The 11763-nt window shown below is 34.0% G+C and overlaps 1 protein-coding gene across 2 annotated transcripts; it reads left to right on the forward strand.

Moving 5' to 3' along the window:
- Positions 1-11582, forward strand: LOC149475237 (uncharacterized). 2 transcript variants are annotated; one of them, XR_016318102.1, is made up of 6 exons: positions 1-665; positions 1675-1863; positions 3604-3737; positions 4197-4386; positions 4849-5885; positions 11413-11582. XR_016318102.1 is itself a non-coding variant. In XM_089713680.1 (5 exons), exons 1-5 carry the CDS (start codon positions 505-507, stop codon positions 4910-4912), a joined length of 738 nt encoding a protein of 245 aa, XP_089569806.1. In that variant the 5' UTR covers positions 1-504; the 3' UTR covers positions 4913-6087. The 2 variants fall into 2 exon arrangements, 1 of the variants encoding a protein (XP_089569806.1); XM_089713680.1 differs by lacking the exon at positions 11413-11582 and having other exon boundaries at positions 4849-6087.
- Positions 11583-11763: the final 181 nt, after the last annotated feature.

Below are 11763 nucleotides of genomic sequence, written 5' to 3' on the forward strand. Positions count from 1 at the left end.
ACTAAATTGAAAACGTCAAAAAATAATAAAAAGCCGCAAAGGCGACCGTAGGTTTTTATTTTTAACAATGTTGTGTTTGTTTATTATTTAAAAAAAAACACTCTATAAGAGTGGAAATTATTTTGTCTAGTCTTATATTTAACCGTTAAGTTTCGCAAGGCAATTCAGATCCATCAAATGAAGTTAAGTGCCATAAAAGTGTTGGTGATTTCCTTTGTTTTGAAAATAATGAATCGTGGTGCTATATTTTAGTGTTTAAAGTGGTTTCCAGTTGGGTCAAGTAAAAAAACGGCTGTAGCAGGTATCTGACTACGTTTATACGAGTTATTAATCGCAGGAAACGCTGAAAATACGATCCCGCCATTTTGTGATTTTCCATAATAAAAATACATTTTAGATATTCGTACGGTTAATATGGATATATTGCTCAATTACCATTTAATGTACGTCAATAGCTGTGAATTGATTGAATTCTAATAAGAATCGTATAAGAATTCGTTCGAAATGTCGACGCTGAATAGTCAAAGCGACTGGACAAATATTCCAAAGGAAACGTTATATGAAAAATGCAGGAATATAACAGAGGAAATATACAAGAGGATAAATATAACGTTTCAAGTGAAAAAACTGGAAAATTCCACTCAGAGCGATGTTTCAGAGCAAAGGTTGTTAAACATTTTTCTTTTTCTAGTCAAGTGATTGTATTTTTTTCATTACCTACAGTTGAAAATTAATTAGAGTAAGTTGTTATCAAGTTTTCATTAAAATTTGATGGCCTTCACCAATACTTTCTTAACCATTTTCAACAGACTAGTTGAATTCATTCTTCAATTTAAATTATATGCATCTAATTTAAAATTTACTGTAACCTTCCTAATATTGTAAATTCTAAAGTATATTCGACTTTCGTTCACGTTTTATGAAATAATTTTTGCATCTGGAGACTTGAGAAGCTAGAGATGTGGAAATGAATATAGAATACTTATACTTAATACTTTCCACCTGCGGCTTCACCCGCATTTTCAAAGAAAATCCCCTATAGTTCCCGTTCCCATCGGATTTCCGAGATAAAACCTATCCTATGTGTTAATCCAAGTTAGCCTCTATATGTGTGCTAAATTTCATTGTAATCGGTTCAGTAGTATTAATGTGAAAGAGTAACAAACATACGCACACATCCATCCTCACAAACTTTCGCATTTATAATATTAGTAGGATTATGGGCCCTGGAGGGAAAGTACTTGAAATACAAGATTGCAAATTTTGCTGAAAGGAAACATTCTTTTATTTTTAAATATATATAATAATTTTTTTGATAGAACTGCATTCAAATATTTTCAAAAATAAACTTAAGCGTTTCCACTAAATTTGTTGTACAGAATGTTGTTTCACATCTGACAGGCATCTGCTCCGTGTTTGTGGAAAATAATTATTCTTTTATGTGAAGTCCCATGTCCCCTAGTGGGGTAAGGGGCAGATGCATACATCTGTTTCACTGATCGATTTTCTTTAGGGACAAGTAAGTGATCAGCCTTCTGTGTCCTACCAGACCGAGACTTTTTTTTTCTTCGTCTCCACCGGGAATCGAACCCAGGACCCCTCGGTTCTACGCTCACGCATTAACGACCGTACCAAGGAGGCGGTCAATTCTTATATAGTCACTTGTAATTCCAGTGACATTGGAAGCAGCGATCTAAGCAACGAGACAGATCTATTCGCGTGCGATAAAAGCTCTATATCAAGCAGTACAGAGCTAGAGAACTTGGAACTCGGCAGCACGGCTTGTGAGAAGTATATAAACATTAATAACAATGAGGAGACGAAAGTGAAGAAGGTGCCGGTTGTGAAACGGCCTAAGAAGCGGTGAGTGTGGAATAGTTTATTATATAAATAAATAAATAAATATTATAGGACATTATTACACAAATCGACCTAGTCACACAGTAAGCTCAATTAAGGCTTGCTTGCAGGCATGCAATTTTTTAAATAATATAGATTGACTTATGTTGCTAAGTTTTTTAAGGGGCCCGCGGGCCGCGGGTCATGGTAAGGTGGCGCTAGGAGTCTGCCTTTGGAAACGGTTGGGAAAGGCTGCCCTATTATACAGTGTGTCCAAAAGGGTAGTGACTATATTTTAAGGTCGGATTCTATTAACAATTTTATCGATAAAAACACCCCATATTGGGGGTGCTAACCTCACCCCCTCCAAGACAGAGCTGTTTAAAAAATTTTAGTCGAGTTTTTTGCCTTTGTCTATTAAAGTACCCAAATTACGAGTTCTAGACATCCTACAGACCTGATTTTTTTACTTTTCAATAGGTAATTAGATATTCTACTAAAATTAATACTAAAATAATCGATATTGAATTGTTTCGAATCAGTAATTAAATGACAAAGTTATAAAAAATACATTAATTTTAATGAAATTTTTTGTTTTCTTAAATTATTACAAAAACTAGCTGCTTGAGATATCATTTATTTGTATTTTCTTAATAGGTTTTGAGTTTATCTACAAATTAGTGTTAAAATTTTTACTCTAAGTCAAGTATTTTAAAAGTTATTACAACTCGCATAGACCCCTTCGAAAGCGCACTGAGAAATTAAGTATAGCGAAGAAGATAAATGAAACGAAAATTTAAGTTTCATGATTGTTTTTAATAATAAGGTTAACAAGGAATTACAATTGAGCTGAGCACGATGTACCTACTCACACAATAAACTTTTTTTCTACGAATAAGGTCAGCTACCTGCCCTGAGCGCTTGCGAAAGGGTCTAATGCGAGTTGTAATAACTTTTAAAATACTTGACTTAGAGTAGAAATTTAAACACTAATTTGTAGATAAACTCAAAACCTATCAAGAAAATACAAAAAAATGATATCTTAAGCAGCTAGTTTTTGTAATAATTTAAGAAAACCAAAAATTTCATTAAAATTAATGTATTCTTTATAACTTTGTCATTTAATTACTGATTCGAAACAATTCAATATCGATTATTTTAGTATTAATTTTAGTAGAATATCTAATTACCTATTGAAAAGTAAAAAAATCAGGTCTGTAGGATGTCTAGAACTCGTAATTTGGGTACTTTAATAGACAAAGGCAAAAAACTCGACTAAAATTTTTTAAACAGCTCTGTCTTGGAGGGGGTGAGGTTAGCACCCCCAATATGGGGTGTTTTTATCGATAAAATTGTGAATAGAATCCGACCTTAAAATATAGTCACTACCCTTTTGGACACACTGTATAATTATAATAATCAAGTTTTCACTTCTGCCGGCACTCCCGGAGTGCAACCCGTCTTTTTGTATACTTTTTAATAGGAGGGTTTGTATATAATTTACTAGTGGTCCGCCCCGGCTTTGCTCGTTGTACCTACATGTTTAAACTGTCCTATCTCTCAAGTTGGATCGAAGTGAACATGGTGTGCGAATTTTATTATAATCGGTTAAGTGGTTTACTGGTTTAAGAGTCCATTGAGGACAAACATTGTGACACGAGATTTATATACATATATTAAGATTAGGATTTAGACAAAGCGACGGAAGACGCGGTTTAATACGATAATTATTTAAAAACTATTTAATTTAGATGCTTATTCCAGGTTTCGCAAGCGAATAAAAAAGAAACAAGTGAAGGACTCAGACGGGTCGAGCGACGAAGCGCCGCTGCGGGGCGAAGGGCGACGTAGCGCTTCGCCCCGACATGATGTGCCAAATATTGTTATTGTAACGAGTGGTAAGTCATATGTTCTTAATTTTTCATTGTATGCAGATGTAAAAAAAGCGTGTGAGCCGAGCACACGTGTCAAAAGTGAAACTTCTTTGGCAAGATTCAAAGATACCAACATCGGCGCCAAAATGGAGTGTGGAGAATTAGTTAAGACACTTCTTAAGATACTTGTAACTCAAATGTCTGAACAGTTTTTAAATTATTTTTCGTGTATAAACTTTAGGCGTGGATAAGGATAGGTACCTGTTAAAATGTTGAAAAATCAAACTTGGACAAATCCATCATGAGACGGCAGTCAGATAGTCATAAATCATAATATTGTTAAAATGCATTTTTTATCTAAAATAATTTAATAAATTTTTGGAAAAAAATATATTTAAGAACAAAGTTATAACATAAAATAACGAATACAAAAATAGAAGGTACGATTAATTAACAACTTTCCATATTTAAAACGTGTTACAGATCTTAAATACAAAATCAAACAGCCGCAACTTCAAGACAAGAAGCCGAAAGTCCAAGCCAAGGTGGCAGAGACAACAGACTCGCAGGGCATAGACAACTCGGAGATGTCAGAATTGTCTATGAAAGAGGTCAGAGATAGTAGAGTGTGCAAGATTTGTAACTTGACGTGCCGCGGGGAGAGGGGATTGAGGTAAGATAAAAATAGTTTAACTATATAGTTTATAGTTAAACTATATAGTTTAACTATAAATATAGTTTAACTAGCGGTCCGCCCCGGCTTCGCCCGTGGTACCTACGTGTTTAAACTATCTTATCTCTCAAGTTGAATCGAACTGCACATGGTGTGCGAATTTTATTATAATCGGTTAAGTGGTTTAGGAGTCCATTGAGGACAAACATTGTGACACGAGATTTATATATATTAAGATTTATCTGTATAGTTTTGAGAAATTATATACTTTATACTATTCCTACTCATATAATGAATGTCCATCCGTCTGTCTCTTTTTCAAGCCTAAACTACTGAACCGATTTAGATGAAATTTGCTGAAAAGATAGTTAATGACTGTACATGGGAGAGGTATTATTCCAGAAATTATTTTATTTCATAAAATCATTTCAAATAATAGTAAATATGTATTCTTTTTTTCAGGCGGCACATGAAAATGTCACATTTGGAGAACACAGATGAAACAACTTTGGAACAACGAAATTAACAATAAGTATCCATTTATGTTATTTTTGTTTTTTTTTTCTCAAAAATATATTTAGTTGTTTTTTTATTAGGCACTGTAATGTTCCTGAAGTATTTGTTTAAAAAAAAAATGTTTTTCTATTTTTATTTTTTATTATTTTCAATCTTCAAAATAACCGCCTCTAATTTTCGATTGCAGGTTCGATCTCTTATATATATCTGTTTAAAGAAATATCTTATTAGGAAAAAAAATATTTTCAAAATTATATACTTACATATTTATGTATAAAATACAAAATTTGTATAATTTTTTTTTCAAAATTGACGTTATTCTAAACGTATTTTTATTGTTTTGGAGTAACGACGTACATACATATGAAAACTTCTAGTGAAGTACATTTTAAAAATATAGTCGGATATTAGTATTTAACTATTTACATACAAAAAAAAAGGATGACAAAATTAAATATTTTGATCTAAAAGTTATTCATACAGAAGGGCTGAAAGAGTACATGGCAAATGTTTATGTAGGTACTGAGTCTCAATAACGGCAACAAAATTGGCGCCAATTTATTGTTTTTTTTTATTCGATAATGAAAAAATGTTTACATAATAATTATTGTTCATTGAGTTCTATGTACTACGCACTAGAGAGGGCATCGAACAAACTCATTTATTCTGTGCCCAGCTGTGCCCCCCGCTTGCCGCGTCAATACGTGCTATTGCTCTGTTCAAAATGCTAAAATGTGTGCAGAGATATAGCACTAATAATTCAAATCGTACAGCAAAATGCAAAGGAATAATATTCGTATATGATCCGCCCGGCACCGCCGCGCTTGTCGCACAGATTTTGTTCGTAGTGTCCTCTCTATACGTAGTAATAATTCCTCAATGTTTTGTCTATGAAATTTTGACAGTTCTAATCATGTGTCTTGAAATGGCGCGAGAAAGGTATTATTTTGTAAAAGTCATGGATACGAATAACTAAATTTATTGTATACTAGATTTCCGCCCGCGGCTTCGCCCGCGTTTGCAAAGGAAAACCCGCATAGTTCCCGTTCCCGTGGGATTTCCGGGATAAAAACTATCCTATGTGTTAATCCAAGTTACCCTCTATATGTGTGCTAAATTTCATTGTAATCGGTTCAGTAGTTTTTACGTGAAAGAGTAACAAACATCCATACATCCTTACAAACTTTCGCCTTTATAATATTTATTAGATTAATATACAAAATACACGTACAAGAATCCACTTAATAATTTTATAACTTCCGAAATTTTAATGTGAAAAAAATAACATCTCAAGATTAAATCGATAAAGAGAAGACATCATTGATTAAAATAAATAGCTTTCCGCTCGCGGCTTTTGTCTAAAACCTAATAAATTATATATTAAAACCTTCCTCTTGAAGCACTCTATCAATTAAGAAAACCGCAACAAAGTCTGTTGCGCAGTTTTAAAGATTAAAGCATACATAGGGACATAGGGAGTAGGGACAGAGAAAGCGACTTTGTTTTATACTATGTACTGATAATATAAATAAAAACAAAATATTTAATTTTGTCATCTAACAATAGTGTAGTATAGATTCTCTTAGAACTTTAGATAGGGGAAAATTTTTGGTGATTTGGCATGGAGGTCGTTTTGGGTGGCATTGGGTGGTCTGCAATGTTGAATTAAATATAATTTTTTCAAAGTTTGAAAAAAATAACAGTATAAGAAACAACACGCGAGGTCGGGTTAAATATTAGTTTGAATGTAATAAGAATATACTGCGATTCTACACAGCTACCTAATTGATGTAGGTGGTTGATAAAAAATCGCAGCAAGTCAACGACTATTAGCAAAGTGAGGGTAGTTAGGTCGAACGTCGTTTAAACAACGTCCGAGCCCCTAGGCACGATTCTTACGAATGCGCCACGAGTCAAAGGAAAACGGCTTTTTATAGTATTCTACAAAAGCTAAGCATGTTCAGACATGAAATAATGACAACCACATTGACAACTATTCATCCACAAAAATACTAAATCAAAAGTTACGTCTACGATTTTGGTATCTTTGAATCTTGCCAAAGAAGTTTCACTTCTGACAGGTGTGCTCGACACTTTTTTTATGATATGTATTGGCAAAGGTTATGTTTAATTCAACAATGCACGGCATAACGTCAGGGTTCTACTATCTGTGATTGGTGATGTGATTGTAAGTTAGGCGCTGGTCTGTTGTATAGATTAAAAAAAATTTCGGCCATAGACAAGGCGTTTTCAAAATGGCGGATTTGCGCGGGTGTTTTTTGATAATATTGTTTGCGAAATGGCGCGAAATTGGGATAGGAATTAAGATTTATTTTTCAAAATTATGAAGTCGTTACTAAAGTATGAAATGGCAAGAAAAAAGAAAGAAATATTTAATAAAAAGTAAGCGGTTTCTAACCCTACATGGTAGGATTCACATTATATTACTATTTTCAAAAGAAAATTCATGACATTCAAATTGATCACCAGATTTTTGAAATTATCCGTTCTGGCTCTCTTAATTCAATGTAATTTTTGCTTTAAAAAGTGATAATTACAAAAACATGCCGTCTCCCTCTAATGCATAGTTTTTGAGCGAGAAAAAACATTACTAAATTTTTTATAAAGTAACTTTTTAATATCTGCTCTCACAATTTTTTTTATCTATACAGCAGATTACAGAGTAAGTAAAAATTATGAATCGGCCGATTTTCAGTACAAAATTTTAAAGATAAGTGTTTTAAAAAAAATAAGTATTCTAATATGAAAATCTCTTTCTTCGTTAGTTGTAATTATCATTGTGTAGAATAAGCGTTCACCATATTTGGTGATGTAATTTTAAATTTGGTGGAAATCGGGAGAGGTTTAAAAATCTATATACAGGGTTACTTGTAAAACACCAGCAACCTCGCAGGACAAGATAGCTAACATCATAAATAACAACATTTGTTCTACGACTTTTGGCATAACGCAATAAATTATTTTTAAATGATTTTTTAAACTTTTATTGTACTCTCCTTACATTTGTAAGTCTATGTTCTATTCATTATCGGATGGACGACGCGACGCCCCCTTCCCCCTCTCGTTCGCTTTTTGTTTACGTAATTTTTGGGAGGCGTAGAGTTTATAATATTCAGACGGAAAATTAAATGAATATTTATTTTTGTATGAAAATAAAATCTAACAAATTATCAAAAGTCGTAGAACAAATGTTGTTACTTATGATGTTAGCTATCTTGTCCTGCGAGGTTGCCGGTGTTTTACAAGTAACCCTGTATAATATGATTATGAATATTGTTATTTTTTTGTTTGCTAATTTGAAGTTTAATTTGCTAGTTTAAAGCCTATTAGACTACAGGCCCATGTTGAAAAATTTATGGATCATTTGAACCACCAGGTGACCTATCTAAAACGATATAACAGCATAAAATAATAAGATTCAGCACTATGCCGTCACTTGTCATGTACATACTATTTCTATACTGCTTTTAATCCATTATTCCGCAACGCCGTACAAAAATCATGGAAAAAAATCTCTACCTGTACTTTCGAATTCTCATCTGCACTCAGGTGGACAGCTTACAAGTGACGGCATAGTGCTGAATATTATTATTTTATGCTCTTTGTGAAGAAATGGAGAAAATAAAATTGCAGCGTAACGACACACTTATTTATTTTGAAAGTTTTAACAAGAATAATCTACGTTTAGCAATGGCAAGCTAATATATAGGCTTATCCCCTCCGCGTGGCTGGCTGGTAGGCATGGCGGTGGCATGGCGGCTGGCAGGAGGGGATGTCAACATGGCGGCTAGGCTTGACGGGGGTGACAGGCGACGTCACGTCCGTTACCACAGAACACATATTACTGTCCGTTACATCTTATATCGTTCTAGGTAGGTCACCTGGTGGTTCAAATGACCCATAACTTTTTCAATATGGGCCTGTAGTCTATATTCAGATAAGAGCGGTATCCGCTACTGCCGTGGGTAGCGGTATTCGGATGGCACGCGATTAAATCTCTTACGTAGTATATTATAGACTCTAATCGCGTAATAATGTACTACGCAAGAGATTCCGAGTATACCGTTCGGTACAGTTCGATTCAAACTTAATGGCGGCTCGAAACATCGAGCGATCTGATGCGCAGAAAACAATTTTAAATATTACCGGAACGTTTAGGGCCGGATACCTGCGCGCTCGCGCATTCTTCCGCTAACTTCCGAACCGCCATTAAGTTTGAATCGAACTGTACGCGATTAGAGTCTCTATAATATACTTCGTAAGATATTTAATCGCGTGCCATCGGGATACCGCTACCCACGGCGGTAGCGGATACCGCTCTACTCTGAATAGGCTATTAAGCGACTATTTAATTTATCGTGTTTTGAAAGTCAGATTTTAGATCTTATCGTAATTGTATAAAAAAAAATGTGCTTTTTAGCCGTCAAAATGCGCGGTGAAACCGTTCTATAGTTATGTATATGTATTATATTTTTTTAATTGCTACTGTTGTATTCTTCGTGAATAAATAATTAGACTAGTCAAGTGATTTTAATGTTTAATGAATATGGTTATATTTCTACTGAGTTTTTGAGTCGTGGCTGTTTGTCAGATTTGACAGTTAATTGACATATTCTATGGTGCCTCTAGCGGGTGGAATAAGAAACTATCTTCTTATGGTACGAAAGTTAACTGTCTTACCACAAAAGAAAAAAAAATCACTCAGCGGGATTCGAATCCGCGTTTTTCGTCTTGCTGGAGCGACCAACGCCTGACCTGTGATCCTGTCAGAGCAATCGAATTTCTTCTACTGTGTTAGTTTTATGTGTATGCTAGCTTACCGCCCGCGGCTTCTCCCGCTTTGTCTAAAACCTAATAAATTATATACTCAAACCTTCATCTTGAATCACTCTATCTATTAAGACATCATGACGACGGATTAACCAAGTAACTAAAACATATGACGCTTACACTTCAGTAGAAATATGACCATAAAATAAGAATTAGTATTAATTTGCATTGTATGCAATATTTTTTTATACTATCAAGGGTTATGACCATTTTATATTGGCCCTTATAAAAATTATAGGTATGCTTGTGTCGTACGATTCGAAATCGCTTTCAAGAATTTAAACACAATTTTGAACAGTGCTAAGGAATAAGGTTCAAAATGGCTGTAAGAAAATGTAAAAATTTCTTTAAGCTGGTAACACTTATGAGTTTTTATAAAGAGGTATCATAGAAAAGATAGAAGTTATTAGAAGGAGAGATTGACTATTCTCCGTAGAAATTACTTCCCGAACTGGTGATAACTGTTTTTTTTCGTATTTGATGATTCAAAAGACATTTTAAGTTGGAGAGAAGACGCGGAAAAGTATTGTTTATAAATACTAGAATATTTTGACGTTTTTGCTAAAAAGCATACATATTATTTCATTTTATACGTTTTTGTTTTCTATGGTTATAGGTACTTATTTACATAAAAGTTTTCATTTGTTAAATTTTATGGGTATCGCGTCCTTCGGTCTCTTTCTATTTATTATAATACCTCTTTGATTAAAACTCACGTTTGACATCTGTCAAAGTTGTGTCACCAGCTCTTTTTTTTTAATTCAGGCAAAGGATTGCTGCTCTTTTGTGTATGTTTAAATTTTTGCTCTATTATTATGTAATGATCTCCATGTGTGTCATTGGTATTGACTATCGGTGCAATTGTGGTATTGCCATATTATTTGTTATTTAGCATAAGTAAGATTAATTATAATAAAAGCTTTTATTGTTTGTGTTTTTTTTATTTCACCTGTGTACTTTCAAAGTATATTTTTAAAATATTATAAAGCTGAAGATTTGTTTGTTTGAATGCGCTTATCTCAGGAACTACGGGTCCGATTTGGAAAATTATTTCAGTGTGATAACCCATTCATGGAGGAGGGCTATAGGCTATACGCTAATACGGTAAGGTAAAATATAAAACCACCCTCTTTCTGTTTGAATTTGTGTGTTGAGTATTTGTAAAGATGAAATATAAGATGGTTAATGCCGGGTAATTGCCTGACTTGTGTGGGTGAGCGAGTGATATGTATTATCTTCTAATCTTATATATAAAAATGAATCGCAAAATGTGTTGGTAAGCGCATAACTCGAGAACGGCTGAACCGATTTCGATAATTCTTTTTTTATTATATTCCTTGAAGTACGAGGATGGTTTTTATGTAGAGAAAACGTAAACATATACCACGGGCGAAGCCGGGGCGGACCGCTAGTTATAATATATAAGTCAAAGGTGACTGACTGACTGACATAGGTACTGATTTATCAATGCACTGCCTTAACCACTGAACGGATTGGGCTGAAATTTGGCATACAGGTAGATGTTAGGACGTAGGAATCCGCTAAGAAAGGATTGTGATCAATTCTACCACCAAGCGGATAAAAAAGGGGATGAAATGTACATGACAATTTATATTTTCCACGCAGGCGGAGCGGCGGGCAACGGTTAGTGTTTTATAGTTACACTAGCCGCTCCGCGTGGTTTCACCCCCGTGGCTCCTCTCCTGTTGGTTGTAGCGTGATGGTATATAGCCTATAGCCTTCCTCGATAAATGAGCTATCTAACACCGAAAGAATTTTTCAAATCGGACCAGTAGTTCCCGAGATTAGCGCGTTCAAACAAACAAACAAACAAAAAAACAAACAAACTCTTCAGCTTTATAATATTATTATAGTTACATTTAAGTAAGATAATATGAACTGTCGTTTAAAAATACAATACAATAAATATATAATACAATACAATATGGATATATTGTCCCTACTTAATATAATAAATGCGAAAGTAACTCTGTCTGTCTGTCTGTTACG

The sequence above is a fragment of the Colias philodice genome, chromosome 31 (genome assembly GCF_061535455.1).
Source record: "Colias philodice isolate Cphi_HAF_F1 chromosome 31, ilColPhil1 Martin Lab GWU primary, whole genome shotgun sequence".
Taxonomy (NCBI): domain Eukaryota; kingdom Metazoa; phylum Arthropoda; class Insecta; order Lepidoptera; family Pieridae; genus Colias; species Colias philodice.

Coding starts and splice junctions, on each gene's coding strand:
- LOC149475237 (XM_089713680.1), top strand. CDS start 505: ATGTCGACGCTGAATAGTCAAAGCGACTGGACAAATATTCCAAAGGAA. Junction 1,864..3,603: donor GTGAAACGGCCTAAGAAGCG/GTGAGTGTGGAA, acceptor TGCTTATTCCAG/GTTTCGCAAGCGAATAAAAA. Junction 3,738..4,196: donor TATTGTTATTGTAACGAGTG/GTAAGTCATATG, acceptor AACGTGTTACAG/ATCTTAAATACAAAATCAAA.